The sequence below is a fragment of the Pteronotus mesoamericanus genome, unplaced genomic scaffold, assembly GCF_021234165.1.
Source record: "Pteronotus mesoamericanus isolate MK-2021 breed Mesoamerican mustached bat unplaced genomic scaffold, CSHL_Meso_final contig_90, whole genome shotgun sequence".
In the NCBI taxonomy this organism is placed as follows: domain Eukaryota; kingdom Metazoa; phylum Chordata; class Mammalia; order Chiroptera; family Mormoopidae; genus Pteronotus; species Pteronotus mesoamericanus.
The window spans coordinates 45,857,892-45,878,863 of NW_026555277.1; the positions used below are offsets into that span (position 1 = coordinate 45,857,892).

At 34.9% G+C, this 20,972-nt stretch overlaps 1 protein-coding gene across 2 annotated transcripts in view; it reads left to right on the forward strand.

Annotated features, from left to right (window-relative positions):
• The window catches only part of BTBD10 (BTB domain containing 10), a 75,708-nt gene that overhangs the window by 9,710 nt on the left and 45,026 nt on the right, over positions 1-20,972 (forward strand). Inside the window, exon 2 of one of the 2 annotated variants that reach the window (XM_054586074.1) lies at positions 15,027-15,184. In XM_054586074.1, coding sequence (XP_054442049.1) covers positions 15,084-15,184 — 101 coding nt within the window. In that variant the 5' untranslated portion in view covers positions 15,027-15,083. Of the gene's footprint in view, positions 1-15,026; positions 15,185-19,397; positions 19,599-20,972 lie in introns of those variants that run through there. The other variant, XM_054586075.1, reaches the window with a different exon arrangement.

Sequence of the window (20,972 nt, forward strand, 5' to 3'; positions counted from 1 at the left end):
GCCACAATGAATATATTTTGAATATTTTGTTTAGTATTTGTACTGTTGTATCTTTAGTGTAGATTCTCAGTGAGACTGGTAAACATTTGTATAATTTTGTTAGATGTTTGCAAAATTCCTCACCACAGGGGTTATATCATATTGTATTTTTATTAGCACTGTATGAGAATGTATAGAATGTTCCTCCACAGTCTTACCAACAGCGTGTATAGTCAAAATTGGCGATGTTAATTTGCATTTTTGTTACAAGTTGAGCATACTTTGATATGTGTAAGGCCATTTGCCTTTATTTTTCTGAGAATTGCCCATTGTTTTCTGCATTCTGCGTTTTTTAAGGGGGGTGTTCCCCCCTCATTATTTATTTATGTAAATTATTTTATTTATTGAATTTAATGGTGTGATATTGGTTAATAAAATTATATAGGCTTAAGGCATACAATTCTATAATACATCACTTGTGTATTGTGTGTTTACCACCTTATCCCCCACTCTTTAAAGAACTCTTTATGTAGTACAAAATCTTTGGTTTTTTTGCTTATTTCTGCTTTTTGCAATGAAAGGTGTTGAGTTTTACGTAGTCAAATAAGAAAAGCTTTTTCTTAAGCTTTTCTAAAGGATAGCACCCATTCTTTTCTCTCTCGAAATTTGAATGATTTCAAATTTTACATTTAGACAACTGATCCATTTGGAGTTTATGCTAGTAAGGTATGAGGTACAGATTTAAATTTATGCTTCCCCAAATATTTATTCAGTTGTTCTGGTACCTTTATTGGTGTCCTTTCCTCAAATGAATTGAGAAACCACTTTATCATATATCAAATTTTCTTTATTTTAGGGATCTATTTCTGGGCCTTTTATTCTGTTCTACTTGTACTTCTGTCTGTGTATCACAGACTTTTAGTTTTCAGAATAAGCTTTAGTGATCTTTGAATATCAGAAAAGTTTTATTAGAATGGACCACTACCTATAATACTGAGAGTCTGTCTTTGTGAACAAGTATTTTATCTCAAAGCAAATTTTAGATTCCTTAAAATGAAGCATTTAGTGGAAAAATAACTTTTTTGGTGGAGAAGTTCTGATATTCTGCCTCTAATTATGCTGCATATATGGTAGTTACCAGCCACATGTGACTGATTAAATTTAAATTAAATAAAATGGAAAATTCAAAATGCATTTCCTTAGTTGTAGTACATTTTAAGTGCTTTTTGCACAGTGTAGACATAGAATGTTTACCTTACCACACTAAGTTTTGTTGGGCAGCACTATAGTCTAGGACTTGAATTGAATCATACTTAGGGCATTTTGTAACCTATTGAATTGATTTGGCAGATAAACAAGCAAAATTCTGAAAGAAATGGTAGATAATGGGAATAATGAATGGGCCAAAATGGAACAGTACAGTAAAGGTTATATATTAAGATATATGTATGTAAATATATATATATCTTATTTAGAAAGCCTCACAGAGGGAAAAAAAGAAAACATTGTTTAAGACTCTGACTTTGTTTAAAGGTGATGTGGTTCTTAGGAGTTGAATATAATCCCTTTGATTTGGTCACGCACTTCTTCAGCTTATTGGAGATTTACCTATATTAAATTTTATGTCAAGGTGATTTGCTTCAGCTAAGATGTTTCTGGTTTTGAAGGCAATACTGTTCAGTCATAGAAGGAAAAAATAGGGACATACTGCGCAGAAAACAGAATGTTGTTTTTTCAGAATATAAAAGATCAGCCCTGGATGGTGTGTCTCAGTGGATTGAGTGCCAGCCTGTGAACCAAAGGGTCACCAGTTTGATTCTGTCGGGGCACATGCCTAGGTTGCAGGCCAGGTCCCTGGTTGGGGGTGCGCAAGAGGCAACCAGACATCGATGTTTCTCTCCCTCTCTCTTTAAAAATAAATAAATAAAATCTTAAAAAAAAAAAAAAAAGGTGGTGTACTCCACCCTTAAAAAAAAAAACCATATGCCTTTTAGTGAGTTTTAAGAATTTAACACTATAAACAGCATCTAGTTCTTTACAGTGCTAATCAGATAAAGTACTTAGATCAAGCTTAAGATATGGAAAGATTTTCAAAAATTTATTGAGCTGTTTAAGTTTGGGGGGAAAAAAATGAAACGTTTCTTGAAGTGTTAATGCCTTGAACAAGAAGGTAGCAAAATTTGGGGAAAAATAGGAAATCAACATTTTGAATAGAAATTCTATAAAAGTAATAAAGTAAATTAACTCAGAAATTTTATCTTCAGGTCACCTCTGGGAGATCCAGGGCTGAATATGAGGTGACTTTGAAGTTTTACATTTTGGTGCATTAGATAAGGAGGCCCTTGAGTAAACAAAGTACCCTACTTTTAATGAAAATTCCATGCAATTTTATTAAATCTCTTAAGTATCCCCTGCAGTTAGCAAAATGCCTGAAAATGTGCTAAATACTCAATGAATAGATTTTGAAAGCATAAATCAATTTAATTTGATATCATGGAAGTAATTACATAAAATTTAGTCAGATATAATCTAGTATAAAAATATCCTGAAAGAACTTTGTAGCTTTATTTGCTTGCCTTATTTTAACCAAGGAACATCAGCAAAGGACAAGCCTTGACAATTGAAAGGGATTCTGTGAGAATTAGACAGGCAGCTTTGAGTAATACTGTATTTTGCTGTGTGCAATGTGCACCCACGTTTTTGTGTGCATTATACATGGGATTATTATACCCATAGTATGTAATCATTACACCCATGTATAATACACATCCTTATTTTCCCCTCTAAAATTTTGGCAAACAAGTCATGGCGAAGTACAGCATTTAGGGGAAACTTATGATTAATTTGATAATTTCTTTAAAAATGTTTTCAGGGATATTTGTTATACTTTCCCTCTTTTAACCCCACATTCTTGGTGTATATTTCCTGAGAGTAAGTATTGGCATTAGAAATTGAATTATTAGAATTTTTACTCATTTGAGGGTGAGAGTCACGTGATTGGTGTTTTTTTACCATAATTAAAATGTGGGTATAATTATATAATACTATTCTTTTTTTAAGACAGCAACTAAATTAAAGATTGCCTATACATCTTCATAACTTGTATTTTGTCTGCACTAGTGGATTGTGTTAAATGTTTTTATTTAATCTTAATTAAAACATTTTATAAAATCTTACAAGTTGTACTAAGCTGTGGGAACACAAATATGAATCATACTTTGTTCTTGCCCTCAAGGATCTTGCATTTTAATGGATGTGTGGAAGAAACGTTCTAACAATGCATAATGATGGCATTTAGGAGATGCTACCTGATTTAGCATAAGGAATACTTTAAGTGAAAGGAACTTGAGAAATGGCATGTGCAGAAAGGACTTTCTGACCTACCACTGAAACAGGTTGTGAAACTCGCATGTGAGAGGTGCCCTCCGCACGTCCAGAGGATAGGAACATCCTTAGCTCCAAAGATGAAGCGACACAGAGGAATCTAACAACAGGCCTTCCTAGTAAATTTCCCTCTGTTTACTATTCTTAGCTTATACTCTTTATCTTATCTTTCCATGACTTTCCACTCTTCATCAAACCTAGCAAAAGAACACTCAGGTTTAATTGTTTCTTCAGGGCTTCATTCCTTTCTTTCTTTTTTTATTAAGGTTTTTTTTTTTTTAATTGATTTTAGAGAGAAGGAGAGAGAAACATTGATTTGTTGTTCCACCTATTTATGCATTCATTGGTTAATTCTTGTATGTGCCCTGACTGGGGATCAAACCTGCAACCGTGTCATATTGGGACAGTGTTCTAATCAATTGAGCTACTTGGCCAAGGCCAAGGTTTCATTTCTTTATGACGGTCACTTAAAACTTATGTTAAATACATTTGTATGCATTTCTCCTGATTATCTGTCTGTCTGTTTGTTTGTTTGTTACAGGGGTCCCAGTTGAGAACTTAGAAAGGATGGAGGAAAAAGATATTATTCCAACCTTTACAATATGTATTAATTCTACTACATTTAAGTAGTAGAATTAAACAAGGGGAAAACATTTTTGTAACAAAGCCATCTTCAAATTCTTTATTGTAGACATTCCGTTTTTATCATCACGAAAATAGCATGTGATATTCAAATAGTATAAAGGATACAATGAAGAGTCTCTCTCATTCTAGCCTTCCCCCAGAGTCATAAGTTTTATGTGCTATTTGTAGACATTTTTAAAACATACAAGCATGGGTGGGTATTTACAGATATATTTAAAAAATATTGGCGTACATAATGCTATCTGTACCTTGCTTTTAAGCTTAACAGTGTATCTTGGAATATTTTCCTTATCAGTATATCTGTGTGTCCATTTCATTTTTACTGGTTGCATGATACTGTGCATATTTTTATTAAATTCACTTTTTATGAACATTTAGATTGGTTCTAGACTTTTACTATGACAAATAATGCAGTGTATGTGTCAAGGAGAGAAAAGAGATGTATGTGTTTTGTGTGTATGCATGTGTTAGCATAATAGTTTTTATAGTTGAAACAAGGGCTAGGCAGAATCTTACACTTTTAGTGTAATACATAGATATAATGTGGTGGACAATATGGCAGACAGAGTGTAAGGTAGTTCCCATGATCCCTGCCTCTTCCCTGATGTTCATGCTATTGTGTAATCCTTTCCCCTTGAGTGTGAGCAGAATTTGTGACTTTTTTCTAACCAAAAGAATATGTTAAAGGTAATGGGATGTAACTTCCCTAATTACATTACATAAGACACCATTTTGCTGGCAGACTTGCTTTGAATCCTACAGCCATACGGAAATGAATTGTTACAACGTCAGTAAACTTGAAAGTGGATCCTTCTTTGTTTAGCCTCCGAATGAGTCTTTAGTCATGGTTGACACCTTGATCATAGCCTGGCAGAGGACCCAGCTAAACTGTCAGATTCCTGACCCACAGAAACTGAGATAGTTGATGTGTTTTGCTGTAAGCCACTGAATTTTTGGTAAATTGTTATAAAACAAGGAAGCCGTTATGTACAAAAGAGAGAAAATTTTAAACAATTTAAGCTTCTTGGATGACACCGCAAGAATATTCTGATGAAATTAATTAAAGAAGTTTTCTCAGGGTTAGAAAGTAGGATAATTGGTATGTATGTCCAGAAATAAAAATTTACTCTTAAGCTAAAAGTGAAATACTGCTGTTTTCATCTTTGTTACTAATAGGAATGACATAAAGCTTTGATTTAGCTCCTAATGCTGTAACCAGCAATTGTGTCCAAAGTACATGACTACTTATTTATTTAATTGTATTTGTATTTATTTTTAGAGAGAGGGTAAGGGAGGGAAAAAGAGAAAGAGAGAAACATCGAAGTCAGTTGGTTGCCTCTTAAATGCATCCTGTCAGAGAATAAACTGGCAACTCAGGTGTGTTCCGTGACTGGGGGTTGAACCTGCGACCTTTTGCATTGCAGGACTACGCCCAGCTCGGTGAGCCACACTGATCAGGGCAAGTCTAAGGTATTTTTGATGTTAAGTAGGATGGGAGATGGTTCAGGTAAACCCTGGAGAAATTAGGGAAGCTCAAAGTGAATAGAAATCCTATTTCTAATCATTCTTACTCTGTCACCTGGGTTGTGATTTAGGGGTTGGTTTTTTGTTTTTTTAATTCAGGACATGGATATTATTCATTTTTTAATGTCAACAATCTAGCACATAGGTGCCCTATAAATTTTGAGTGGCTATTTAAGAATTCTCATCTTCTGTGATTTTATTTTTTATTTTATTATTTTATTTTATTCAAATACATTTGTCTCCATTTTCCCGCCACCACTTTCCCCTGCCCCCCTTCCTCTGATCTTCTGTGATTTTAAAAGGCAAATAGAAAACGACAAATGAACTAATGAAATAGGCAAAATTTGTATTCAGTAGTCTACTGGAGAAAGTCAGCAATGTGTCCAGCACTATGTTTTTTAGAATATCCTGTCTCATTTATTATTTTTTTTTACAAGAATTTGATTGGCAATTATAGTAGTAACAGATAAAATAATGGTAATGAGAGTTGTGTTGTTTTCTTCATTTCCTGTTTAAGGAAATCAAGGTCTTGGATGTTAAGAAGCTTGCACAAAGTCATACAACTAGTTCTTTCTGATTCTGAAACCTTTTCTCTTAGTCATTTACTACTGTGGCAGAAGTAGAAAAGTTCTTACCAGTTTTCATTATTGAAAGTTTTTGTATGTTATTTTTGGCAGTAGGAAGATAGCTTATGGATATATGCTTGGGATGGTAATGGAGGCAGTATGACTTGGGGTTTTGATCAAAAAGTGGCATTTATGCCATGATAATATGTTTGATACTCATAGGTATTAAACATCTCTGATCTTTTCTCTTTCAAAATTTCTTTTTAAAGTTATGTGCAATAAAATTCTCTTTCAGTGTAAAGTTCTATGAATTTTTCCTTTTTCTTTTTTCTTTTTATAAAGTTCTTTGTGTTTTGACAGGCAAACGCATAGAAAGGCAAACAATTGGGTAATCATCAGTACCACAATCTAAGTACAGAATAATTCTATGACCCCCCCAAAATTACTTTGTGCTGTCTCTGTGCGGTACCCCAAAACCAACCCTGTGGCTTCTCTGTTCTCTAATTGTATAGTTTTGTCTTTTTGACAATGTTATAGAGCCATATGGTATGAAACCTGTAAGTCTGGCTTTTTTCCACTTACAGTGCTTTTGAGATTCCATTATGTTGTGTGTATCAGTAGTGACTCTGTTACTAGAAGAAATAGGTTCTTCTGCGGTGTTGTGGGAAACGATTTCAGGGACACTCAATAAGGAGTTTTAAGCGATAGTGGCAGGGTTTATTAAAGTGAAAAGCTATAGTACTCTCTCGGAGAGAGGAAGAGAGCAGGCATACTAGAGGGCAGCAGTTGCCCTGAGGTCTTTGTTAAACATCCTTATATTTCCTTGGGTTTGGGAAAGGGGAGGCTTTCTTTCAAACTATGCAATCTCTTCTGGATTTTCTGGGGCTTGTGCCCTCCTCTCTATGACCGCCATTTTAGTTCCTACTGGGCATACCTCATAGTTCGGCTTGGTCATTTTGCTTCTATTGCGCATGTACTCAGTAAAAAGAATTCCTTCTGTGCCATCTTGGCCTCTAGTGTACAGGCACTTAGTAAAAGGAGGTCCATCATTGTTTTCTCCCTCCTCCCATTGCTTGGGTGGACTCGCTGGGGGGACCGAAAAGCTGTCTTTCTTGGTGTTTTGGTCCATTTGGTGGAAAGATGGTCAGTTACTCCCCAGGGTGACTGAAAAGCTCAAGAACTCTGGGTCCTTGTAATCTTAAGCGTTTCTGTTACTTATTCCCCTTTCGTTTCTGGGGATTGGCTGGCACTAATGGCACTAACTGGGTCTCTGATATCTCTCTCCTTAACTAGGGTGATTTAAATTACTCATTCTGGTTGGGGAGGGGAGGTATAAACATCTGCTCCTAAGTGGTTTTGGTTATGGAAGATTCCCAGTGAGGGCACATAATAATAATAATCAACCAGTGAATGCATAAATAAGTGGAACACCAAATTGGTCTCTCTCCCCCCACGTTTTGCCTTCCTTTCTCTAAAATCAATAAATTAAAAAAAAATTTTTTGTAAAAGGTCTTGTGGTTTATTAGCAGGCTGTTAATTGCTTGTGGCCTTGTTTAATTACCTTGTTTCAGTTTCCCTTATTCCACTTGCCAAGGAATTTTCCCAGCTTTTTACTATAATGCCTCAATTCCAGTTACTTACATGTTGTATCATTAGATGTTATCCACCTGTATATTCAAATCTGTTCATTTTTCTTCAGTCTCTATTTTTTGGTAAATTTTGTTGATCTATTTTCAAGTTCCCTGATATTATTTTTGTTATCGCTCTCCTATTATGCTCATCTAATGAATTTTTCACTTTGTTTTTTTAGCTAGATCTGAATTACCATATTTTTGATAGTTTTCTCTACTGAGATCTCCTTTTGCCATTGTTATCTTAGTTCATTGAATATACTGACCTTTAATTGTTTGAATATATTTATAATATATGCTTTGAAGTGTTTATTTGTTAAATCCTACATTTGGATGCACTTGGAGTCAGTTTCTAATGGCTACCTTCTTTGTCTTCTTTGCATCCCATAATTTTTGGTTGAAACCTAGACATTCTAGTTTATTATGAGGGTTGGTTGCTGTTTGTTTTTTTTCTTGTGGACCATTAACTTGCCTGGACTCAAACTGCTGCTGATAATCTGTGCTTAATTCTTTCAGCTATTTGTTTTTTTAACTTGATTTCCTGGGAAGTAGGGTGCGGGGAGGGATTTCCTGTACTTGTGCAATTTGGTGGTGAGTCAAAAATTGGGGCAGAGATTATACTCAGATTTTGGAACTCACCCTCTTTGTGGTTCCTCTACTTCTGGGGATTCCTTCCTAATTTCTAGCTCGTTGGCCAATGTTGGTCTCTGTTGTCTGCCACCTGAGCCAGTAATGGCTTCAGCTTTCTGATTCTTGGGCTGTGCATGGTTGGAGAATGCACTTGGTTAATAAAAGCTTCAAACTTGTGGGTCTTGTAACATCTTTCTAGGGTAAATTTCTCCGTACCCTACCATAGAGCTATCCGGGTCCCACATGCATGTGTAGGTTAATTGAGCAGTTTATGCTCAGATTTTTGGGTCTCACTTCTCTGTGGTTCTTTTACTCCCAGTATATCTGTCTTAAATTTCCTGCTGCACTTTCAGCCTTCAACTGTTTTCTTAACCACTTTGAGCTATGTGGTTTCCTGGTTTCCTTCACAGTATTTGTAGGGGATGAGGAGAGCACTCAGCATAAAAATAACAAACTGAACTCATGATTCTGTTCACTTTCAGTTGTAGTTTTTCAAGAATAAACTATTCTTTCACTACTGTACACGTTGGGACCTGTCCAGTGCTTTTAAACAGTTGTGTGTGTTTTCCGTAATATATTCAAATTTTCTTTTCTCTTAAAAGTTGTTTCTTCCTATTCTTTCTCTTTGACAGTTATCTGTGCTAAGTACTCAGTCCCTCCAGGCTTTCCAGTTCTTGATGTGGCTAAAAATGATTGTTTAGTTTCTGACCAATTTAAGGACTTCTTACACTTAGAGTGGGTTAGCCAGCAATCATGAAGAAATTATAACAACTTTGTAGAACTTTTTCAAAGCTTTCATGGTTGTTATAGGTGTCATTTATTTTGTACATTTTAGGGTTGTACAGTCTCCTTTATTCCTGAGGTGGGAGGCTTATTAAATGACCCCTCATACTCCTGGCCCTTCAGAAATTCTTCATCTAGGTCCTTCCTCTCAACCGATGGTCGGTGCCAATTCTTCACCAACAGGAATCTGCAATTTGGTTTGTGGTGAAGAAAAACTTCATTCAGTGCAAACAGCTCAGTGGTGATACAAGCACGAACCAGCACGGCCCTGAGGCTGCCCTGGGGCCAGGCCAGTCTTCAGCTAGGCAACGCAGCTCTGCTCTGGTGTGGTGTGATCTGGTCTGCTCCACTCTGCCTCTCTGTTCTGGCGAGACATCTTCTGTGTTTCAGCTGCAGCAGGGAAACACAGTCTTCAGTCCCTGATTGAAAGGGAAAGTGTGTTTCTAGAGCCAGAGCGAGCTGACTTACATGGATGTCCCTACCCCAGTCCCTGATTAGTCTGTCCTCATGCAGGTGAGGGCACCAAATCCTTGTATTTTGATTGGTCCAAAAGGCACTGTCCTGATTGGTCAGACTAGAGATGTTCTGGTTGGATGGGGAAAACCTCATTCCTATAGGTTGAACTAGGATTACAGGAACTTCTTTAGAAGGGCTGGCTTAGGCGGCAGAAACACAGTGTAGGCAGGCAGTTCAGTACAGGCTTCTCCCTGAAGTACAGAGTTTGCTTGAGAGGCTCCTGTGTAGAAACATCTGATAGGCTCTATTTTCTAAAATTTGAGCCCAGTTAGCCGTTAGGAGCTCTTAGTAGGCATCTTCTTACTCAGGGTCCACACTCTGAAGACGTTCTGTAGAGTTAGTACAGAATTAAATGTGTTAAGTAAGGTTTTTCCTCTTTAGTCTGCAAATCCCAAGTTAGTTATTTGCTCTGTGGGGCTCTTTCTACACCTTTGGGTCTTTTCCACATAGGAAAGGTTGCCTGAGGACATTTTAATAGCTTGTGTGCCTTTTTGGCTACCTCTTGATCAGTCTCTACTACCCACACCTCTTGCTATTTGGCTTTCTATTTGCTGAAGACAGTCCTTGGCTCCCTATCACCATGTGATTCTGTTCTTTTCATTGTTTTCCCTCTTGCTGTTACGAATAAAAGCAAAAAGCAAAAATAGTGTTAGTGTGTTTTGCAGCAAACCGTTATAGAGGCAGCATGCATCCCTAGCAGTGAGACCACCAAGCCCCTTCTCCAGGAACTATACTCAGCGTCAAGCTCCATAGAGCTTTGAACTGTGTGAGCATTTGTGCTTTATTATTGATTTTGTGCATCTGTTACCAAGATGTGTCCTAAGATACCAGGAAAGCCTAGGAGAGCTCGTAGGGATATTGTACTTGGCATAAAACTGGACTTGTTAAGCCTATTTGGTAGGTTATTTTTGGGTCTGGGAATGCTAAAAAATTTTTCCATGTAAATTAATGGTAATTGTTTTCTTCACTTTATGAGAAGTTTTGTGGATGAAAAAGGAGTCACATACTAAGCCAGCAAACTCAGGGCCCTACAAACCCAGAGATCGCAAGTAGCCCCACAGGGTGGTATGGAAGTAAAAATTCCTAAAAGTGGGACATAGTGGCTAGTCATGTCCTAGGCCCATAGCTTCCTTGACAAAAGGCCTGACTTTACCTTTGAAATTGTCTGTGGTCTTTGTGCATCTGAGATAATAGTTTTTTGAAATGTCAGAGTAATTTTCTTTTCCAGACCCAACTACCAGCACCAGAGCAGTAGACCACACTGTTACCTTGTTGCCCACATACCATCTCTGTTTATTGTGAATGTTAACTGTCTCCTACCTACCAGTGTAAAAAATTGTGTCTGTTTTGCTTTTTATCCAATCTCAGAGATTTCCCTACTTTGCTTTCTCATGCCTCCCTAATCTACCACTCATGAATTTCACCTAGGCCTCCTTACATCTCTGCTCCTTTGATTCTAATGTATATAAAATAAGTGGCAAAACTGCCATTTCGCAGAGCATTTTCTCAATCCATTTATTTTTTGCTTTTCTGCTAATTGTAGTTGGTTTGGCTCAAATAAACTCATGTAAGACTTTTTTTTAGTCTCGATGTTCTTTTTCATAGGAGCTCTACTGTTCGTGGGGGCACATTGTATTTAAGCTTCTTAGTACATTGGTACATATAACAGAGTAACTTGTCTCCATATACTATCAGATTGTTTTACCCTTCTGTTGATCATTTTGTTAATTAATATTACCTAGAAATAGTGTCTCTGGGAATAGTTATTTATGTTATTGTAACCTTGAAGACTTTCCCCTCCCCCCTTTTTAGATAGTAATATCCAAGAGAAGGGGAAGTAATTGAATCACCTCTCTACCATTTAACTTTTGGCCGTCTGCTTGAATGTGTGCTTCTAGCCAACAGGCCTAGTTGTTTCACCCTGTATAAAGTTTGTTTCTAGGTAATCTAGAACTTAGATTTTTTTTTTTTTATCATGCCAAAAAATAGTAACAGATTGGGCCGTTTTCTAAGAACTTTGTTTTTAGTAGTCCAGTAATTATTTGTTGATTACGAGATCCAAACAGTAATAAACTTTAGTTTGCCTAATATAAAGTAGCCATGGGGGATCCAGGTATCAGGTTTTGAAGGAACTTTTTATGGTAAGGAGTTTAGATAGAGGAAATGGAGAGCCATTAGAAAGTTTTGGAAAGATAATTCTCATTATAGCAGAGCAGATAATATAATTGAATGGAGTGGTAAATAGGTCAGCCCGGAGGCTTATTGATAACTGTTATGGGTTTTAACTCAAAGCAGTAGCCTTATGGGTGAAAAGGGAGAGAAGGAGTCAAAAGAAAATTTGAAGTAGGTTTGATAGAGGGAAATGAGAAGTTAAGGATGACTTCAGGGTTGGGTAACAGTGTAAGAAGAATCTCTGTAAGAGGGAGAGACAGGGTGAAGTGGCATATGGAGCATTGGTGGAATCCTCTTTCCCTTAATACAGTGAGTTTTTTGAGAACAGGAATAAAGTCCAACTTGCTTCAGCATCTTGTAAATTGTTTAGCTTATTGTAGTAGGTGTTCAGTAAGTGCTTGAATGAGTGAGTGAATGAAATAAGATAAATACGATGTCATCTAGTATGGTACAGAGAGTGATTAAAATAGAAGATATCGTTAGACATTTCAAAATAGTATATAATGTATGATTTGCCTCTTATGTATTTGTAGTTACAGCTTATTGATAACATGTAAAATTCACTAGTATGTATAGACAAACACAGATATCCCAAACTTTAATTTTACTTGTTTTTAGTGTTTTTGATATCCCAAACTTTAATTTTACTTGTTTTTAGTGTTTTTGTATCTCTGACTGTTGGGAGTGAGGAGTGAGGAGAAAGTTTTCACATGGTGATAACCAACTTTTGTTGCCAAATGAAGTGAAATAGTATTTTTCAATTGATTTTTTTTTTCTTTTTTGATAGCCTTCATCTGAACATTCTTTACTTTCTTGTGGCCGGTTGTAAAATACATGCTTGGTAAATGAAGACATACTGGAATTTCCCTGTTGCTAGATATATGCCAGCCACTGTAAAATGGTGAACAACATGCATCTGAATTTACCTTATCCATTCCTCGTGGTTTTATTTTTCTAGTTACTGCATCCCTTATGTGGTTTAGGATCCTTCTCCCCCCACCTGTCCTGCCCCCCCCTTGGTCATTTGTGGCTATCTTATCTACAGGGGTGTGTCTTATAAGTAGTTATGGGTTAGGAGAAGAAAAAAATGCTCTTGTAAAGAAATGTTAATGCCTAAAATAGCTTACTGGAAGACCTATGAAGTAAGGACGAAATGCTCTGGATCTCATTTTACAGAACCTGCTAAGCCTCTCTCCATCTTTCTCTTCCCTCTTTATGTATTTTTCCCTACTACTCTTTTTACCTTTTGTGTCTCTTGCTCTGTGACCACTTTTTTCTTTCTCCTTTGTCTAATTTGTTCTTTATCACCCTCTTCTTCTGCCTCATTGCTTCAGTACAGATAACTAGCTATAATATTTAGTTGAAGCTCTAAAAAGTTTCCTTTTTAGGAAATACATTTTTATTTTTATAATTAAAAACTCAGATGAGTTGGAGAATATTTTGTTTTCAAAATAATTTTATAGTTTTTATGTTCATCTAATATGCAATTGATTCTCAGTTAGTTATTCAGTGATCCTTAAGGATATAGATGTCTTTTCCAGGATCATTTGGTATATAAATATGTGGTATTTGTTTAGAATTTAAAATAGCCATTATGCAATTCTCTCCCTTTCTCTTTCCTATTATTTTTATTTTACTCATTGATCTACTTACTTATTTACATATTTATTATATTAAAATAATTTTCAATTGTTTTTGGAAAGAAAATACTAAGTAGCTATAAGGAAAAAAGTATAAACATAGGAAAATAATTTCTCTAAAATGAAAGCTTTTTTTTCCTTAGAGTTTATTTATTTTTAGAGAGAGGGAAGGGAAGGGAGAGAAACATCTGTGTGTGAGATACATCTTGCCTCTCATGCCCCCAACTGGGGACCAGGCCTGCAACCCAGTCACGTGCCCTGACATGTGACCCTTTAGTTGGCAAGCCGGCACTCAATCCACTGAGCCACACCAGCCAGGGCCAAAAGTATTTTTTTAAATGAGTTCTGAGATAGACTTACAATTTTAATGAGTTTATTTTTTTGGCTTTTTTTGTGTGTGTGAAATTGTACTGGGGTACCTTATAAAACTCAAGAAGTCTTTTCCCCATTCTGGGCTCTGTTTGACTTGTATGCACAACTCTTCCTCACTTCCCTCTATCAAATCCAGCTCTAGATTTATGGAAAGTTTATAGAAAGTATACAGGTATAGGAGTGGGTGTCAGGAAACCTGGGTTCTAGTCTGACTTACTATAACTTTGTTCAAGTTGTTTAACTGCATTTGGTTTTTCTTTTGGTGTTTGCAATCTCTAAAAGTCAAATCTGACTTACTATTTCCAAACAAAATACTCCGGTCTGAGCATTTTTCGAGATCAAGACTCTATATCATAAATTCTCAGTGTTCTTTATAATTCTACCATTTATAAACATTGGGAACTTTGGCAATATTATTAAACTTCTGAGACTGTTTTCTGTTCTGTACATAGAAATTATAATGCCTACCTTGTAAAGTGATTGTGAAGATTAAATTGGAAAGTGAATATACTTTAAAGTCTTAGTCCAAGTATTCTGTAAAGCTATTAAGCAAGTTTTCGTATACTTTCATACAACTGTTGTAGAAATAAGTCACAAACCTCACATATGAAATGAAAAAAGTATGTTAATCCTATTGAGAAAATATTTTTGTGGTAATCGCACTGTAAAGAAACATGATGCTTACATACTTTTTGGGCAAATATTAAGTTTCTGTTCAAAGTCTTTAACTTGGTTACAGAAATAACAATACTGGTTTTTGATCTTACTAGATGCTAGATGCTTTGTTAAACATCCTAAGTTTTTAGTAATTAAGAAATGTAGTCCAAATGAAATTTTGTCTGAATCATTTTCTGGAATTGTTTTTGCCTTTTTTGGTACTATATTAATGTTTGGTAACATGAGGTATCCAGATGGCAGTTAAATATATTAGCAAATATAAATAGCACATTAAACTGTTGTGTAGAGCAGTAGCAAATTTAATAGAAGAATCAAATGAAAAGTACCTAAAAAGGCACTGGTGTTTATTTTAATCTGATTTGCGGTATTTTTGTATGTCTAGTACTTTTAATCTTGTTCATCACTTTTTAAATATGTCACACTAATATTAGAAAGTATTTAAAATTTTGTGACTATTTTATTCTGCATGGAGTAGACTTAAAGGTCAACACTACTTTTTTATGTAGGTTATGGGTGCTACATGTGTGCTTTCAGAGCAGTAGTGTGAGAAAGCTTGAAGTGGGATGGCAGGACGGCCTCATCCTTATGACAGTAACTCCAGTGATCCAGAGAATTGGGATCGGAAATTGCATTGTAGACCTCGTAAACTTTATAAACATTCAAGGTAGGTAGAAAATATGTATTTCACATATCAAAGCTCTGATAAAATAGATTTTTGTAAAGAACCAAACTGCATTTGGTTGTGGCAAGTCCTGTCAGATGATGGGGTTTACAAAATATTATGAATGTTTGCATTTCTCTTTAAATTACTTTTAGAGCAACATTTATTTTCTTTTAATTTTCTTACATTTGTATTTATTTGAAATTTTATTTGTTTGTAAATAATGTTAAAACTCCTTAGTTAATCCCATGTATAAATGCAACATTTAATTTAACTGGGAACTCTGGCAAGACAGTTTAGTTCTTTGTATTTAAAACTCCCTACTGGGAATTTATTTTATTTTCTAAGTACATTGTGTATAAATTATACAAAATGATTTATAGGCTCTTTCCAGTCTTTGCCTCCATACATTTTTAATGGTGTGAATATATATATTATGTTGTCATCCTGATCCTAATGGGAAAATCAGTCTTTCTGCAGTGATTGTACTGTTTCGTGTAAAGTTTGATGCATTAAATAAAATTTATTTTGAAAGTTTCAACCTATTTATAATTTTTGAAGCTTTCTTTTTAAGTGTGGCTTAATAAGGACCTGTGTGGCTTAATAAGGACCACCTCATTTAGACCACTAAAGTGATGTGATATTTTACGGTGTTAATTAGCAGTTCATAAACCTCACATTTGCTGCAGGTATGCAAGCATGTTCTCATAAAGTATTGTGCTTTTGAATATTTACTTAGGGGATATTGAACATTTAACTTATGTGAATGTAAAATTCTCCTGATACTGGAAAACTAATAGCAGCTTTCTTGAAAAAGAATTTTAAAATGATGTGATATTGAACTTTTTTTTTGGTAGTTCTAAAGAAATAATTCAGGTACTTTTAAACGATATGCAGTTGCTAGGAAATATGAGTGGCTGGTACAGTTTAAGTCTCCTGATAAGATGTCTACCTTTATTATGGACTTTTAATGTGGTGAAGTCTTAAAATGAAAATATTAATTTTACTAACTTAGGTGTACATATCAGTGATTTGAGTGTTTTGTGGTTTGTTTGTTCATTTGTGTGCGAGTGTATGTGTATGTCCTTCAGTCTCTGGCTCTAGTTCTTTTTTTTCTCTCCTGCTTACATGGATAATTATTTTGTCTTTGAGATTAAACAGATACTATTTTATCTCATTAAGTGTGCACTATATTTATATGTTATGTTGTGTACCTATTTTCTGGTGACTTGTATGTTATCCTTCCTAGTTCTTAATATTTTTCTGCTGATGTACAGTAGTGCATTATATATGAAGAGTTGACTGGGTGAAAATAAACCATGGGTTGCTTTATAAAAGCTACATGCATACAATGGGAAAAATTTACAAAAACTAACAGTACTTTTTTCATTACTGTTATTTTAGTAACATATAGTATCAGTAACTTTTTGGTGCTCTTTTTAGGTATAGAAAATAAATACCAATACAGAGATTTTTTAAAAAGGAAAATATGAAATCCTTTGAGCTTATTTTAACCTCATTTGTGGACCTCTTGTTCTGTGTACTTAGGAACATATTTAGGATACTTTTTAAAAAGCACAGTATGACTTTTTAAAAATGGTTTTCTCGAGCTGATCGTAAGTTAATTGAGACGTTTTAAATACTAACAATCAGTAGATATTGTTGAGAATTTGCACTCAGTTCAAGAGAGATTCAGAAGTTCGTCAGGGTATTACCATGGGGTGCTTTAATAACCACATATGGAATAATTAGAGGACAGTAGGGCACTAAACTGTAGCAGTGAGTTACAGTAAAAGAAGAGCTCAAAGAAGGGATCAGTGAAAATGAGACTTGAGGTAATCCTTAGGTGATTAGGTAGATTCCTGCCAGGGACCTTCAGGAGATTATCTTGACAGAATTTGAAGGTGGAGCTTTCTGCATAGTACTGCTTGTTTCCATTTGACAGACGAAAAGAATGAGGTTAGTAAACTTGCCCAAAGCCATCCAACTTGCAAATTGCAGAACTATGCTTCTACCTACTCTCATCCTTTTTTTTTTGAATCTTGTATATTAAAAGAAAATCAGACTAAACACTGGCTTAAGTTAGGGGTTATTTTTATTGTGCATAAAAAGTCCACAGGAAGGCAGTGCCTGAATGTAGATTTAGTAGTTTAAGGATTTTGGGATCAAAAGTCTTTGATTTTCTTGGCTTTTCCTCATGATCACAAGATGGCTTTACTGTAGCTTCTGCTATTATGTCCACCTTCCAGATAAGGAGGATAAAGATAGAAGGGGACAATGGGAAAGGGGTTTTATTTATATCAGGAAATTAAATTTCTCAGTAATTTTTACAAGGTATCTGTTTATAAATCATTGGCTAGAACTGTGTCATATGGTCATCTCTGGATGAGAGAGGCTAAGTATAGGTGGGCACGTGGCCACCTCAAATAGAATTGAGAATATAAATTTACAAAAAGTAAATGCCTTAGTCTGTTTAGGTATACAGTTATAACAGGATACCATGGAGGGGTAGCTTAGAAGCAACAAATTTATTTTACCTGGTTCTGGAGGCTGGGAAGTCCAAGATCAAGGTGCTGGCATATTTCCTATCTGGTAAGGGCTTACTCCCTGGTTCAGACAGCTCTCTTTTTTGCTATGTCCTCACATGGAGGAAGGGGCTAGGGATCTCTCTGGGGTCTCTTTTATAAAGGCACTAATCCCATTCAGGAGGGCTCCGCCCTCATGACCTGAGCACCTCATTTCCAAATGTCATCACATTGGGGGAATACATTTCAACATACTGGGGGACACAAACATTCAGTCTTTAGCAGTAGAAAAATAAGAATATTGTGTCAGTTTTTGTAGTTAATCTAAAAAGTTGTCTTGTTTAAATTTTCATTTTCTTCACAATTTAGAATAGCCTCTTTTTTCCATCTTTTTCGTTTAATCCGCTCTCCCCTCCCTTTTGCTACTGGCAAGGATAAAAATAAATTTATTAAATTATACAAGTAATAATAGTTACTATTTTATGTGTGCCTGTCATTTAGATTTGAGAATTTGGTGGGCATTGCCTTATGGCTTCTCTTTTATAAAACATAACTTTAATATACTTTCTTTTCTGAGCTTTATTTTGTATGTGGATCTGATATGTACAGCACTGTGATATATTGATAAACGACAAGACAAGACTGGAAGCTAACCTGGACGTGGAGAGACTTGAGGGTGCTTATGATCTCTTTACAAGTGCATACAGATGAATTACATAGTTAAAAAAGTTACTGAACTTTGTTTCTTTCTTAGTAGTTTTATAGTTATTTCCTATATAAGAGGGATTTGGGAGTTTGCTGAGAGGTTAAAGATCATTTCAGTTGAAGTATATTTGACCTGAATTATGACAACTTTTTAAAAATTATAGAGGCATTTTTGCTATTTAAAAAAGAAAAAGAAAGAGCACCCTTTCTGTATAATTAATGTTAAATTGCCTAGATTGACAATATGCTAAAAGCTCTTGAGTATATGAATTAGGTCAAATCTGACTATTTAAAACTCAGATCTGCAGTCTGCTCAGGTTACTAAAGATAAATGCATCATACATTCAATATCAGACTTTGCCGCAAGGTTTCATTTCCACATAGAAATACGCATGCTTGCATCTTCTGTGCCTGCATGAAGATTGAGCTTTCCAGTTTGCCTTTTAAACCACTCCGTAGTCCCAGCAGCAGTTTAGAAATGGAAAAGTTTTACTGTTTTAGAGTAGTTCTTGAGTGGATTCTTAAAGTACAAATATTTTCTTTTTGGTTTTAAAGAGAAGCCTTACTGTCCAGAATGGATCTACAGTGAAATATTGAAAGAAAAAAAAAAGCTGCATCCTAGTTTTCTAAAACCTGGCAAGCTGGAAGAGCTAGAATTAGCTTTACAGATGGCATTTGGCAACATATCTTCATATCACTAAGCTCTTATCTCCTGAGTTTTCTTCAGCCTGTCTATCAATTACAATAGCCAATCACTGCACGGGGATGGGGAAAGGGGATGATCACAGCTCACAGGATGCTGTTTGGTTAGAAACGTCAGTGCTGCACAGCCCACGGCTGAGTCAGTGTCTGTGAGAAAATGAACTGAATTAATATATAGAGGGGGTTGTATCTCTGAACATTTAAAGCCTAAATAACCACAATAGCATCATTACACAGTAGAGGGAAGAAAGCCAGAGGAAGTCTGGACAGGTGAGGTAGGGGGAGACTGGGATATTTTCTGATTATTCAGAGGAATCTTGAAGATGATGGAAATATCAGATGTGCTAAAGTTTCCTAGTAATGCCCAAGGATGCTGACCTGGCTTTCAGTGCTGCATTGTTTGAAAAAGCAGAGTCCCTTTATACTCTGATTTCAAAATTTTTTTCTTGTTTTTGTGTGTCTACCCTGGCATATGCTAAAGTAAGGTGTGTATTCATTTATTACGTGATATTCTTGGGTTATAATTCTATATATGTATGTATATGAGTGAGATTGAGAGATGTTTAGCCTTTGTTTATTATGGTCGTTTGCATTTCTGGATGTAAAAGGTTAGTTTAATGACAAGTTATTTAAAATAAATGTGTATGTTGGTTTTATGGGTTTAATGTTTTCTATTTCGTTTAAAGTCTTAGCAGAATCTTCATGTAACTTGAGAATGCATTATACTTGGTATTGTTTTTAATATCAAAAAATTTATTTGAGAAAGACTAATTTTGAAATAATATTTTTGATATATTTGAAAAAGTTATATGTAGAGAAATAGAATAATTGAAATAATTTGCTACAGAAGAAGGTAAATATATTTTTACTTTTGGATGAATTAGGATTAGTTAAACCACTTAAATGTAGTAGTATTTTACAGAACCAAATGTATTTGAATGATAAGGTCCTAGCTGGTTAATATTGCTTTTTTTTTTTTTTTTTTTAAGTTTCTGGGCATTTTGGATTATTGCAAATTGACCTTCAGTTAGACCGAATTTCTAAATAAAGATAACTATTCTTGCTATGATATTTTAAATATTAACAGGTGACATAGCTTACTTTATTAGGAGATTTTAGCACAATTAAAAACATTTTTTTGGTCTTCATTAGCCCTATTCTTCTGATCCTTCATTTTGTAGAGATATTGGGGGATATACAATCATTTTTTAATTATTTTATTTTTAGTGTATTTAAATATTAAATAGTTCATAACTATATCCTTTCCTTGAAATGTCAGGAAGTTCTTGTGAATTCTCCTATTTATAATTTCTAAGACTTTGAGTGGTCGTCTTGATGGATGTCATGACTTATTTGTATAGTTTGACTAGTATTACCTATTACTGGCTTTTGATTTGGTGTCCAGAAATGTTTTTCTAAACTTGGTTTAATAATAGAGTTATAAAAGCAGAAATTTCAAGCTAGACCCCTTTTTTTATTGTACTTTATAGAGTACTTTCCTCTGGTTCTGTTGGTTTTTAAAAAATTATAATGCTTGTGTTATAAAAATTATCCATCTTTATTATGTAAATTTGATAAATGATTTTTGAAAAATTTGAGCAAAGCACATGGAAAATAAAATATGTTGTATTATGATCAAAGAAATATTTTTGCATATAACCTCTTTTATCTCTCTATATAAAACTATAAAATTACACATAGCACTTACAATGATTTTGGGATATTACTGTATATACTGTTATATAACCCATACCTTTAAAAAAAAACACCAAAATCTTAATCATGAACATCCCCTATGTTATGAAATACTCTTCTGTAGCATAATTCTTAAGAACTGCTTAGTGTTTTTGTATATATAT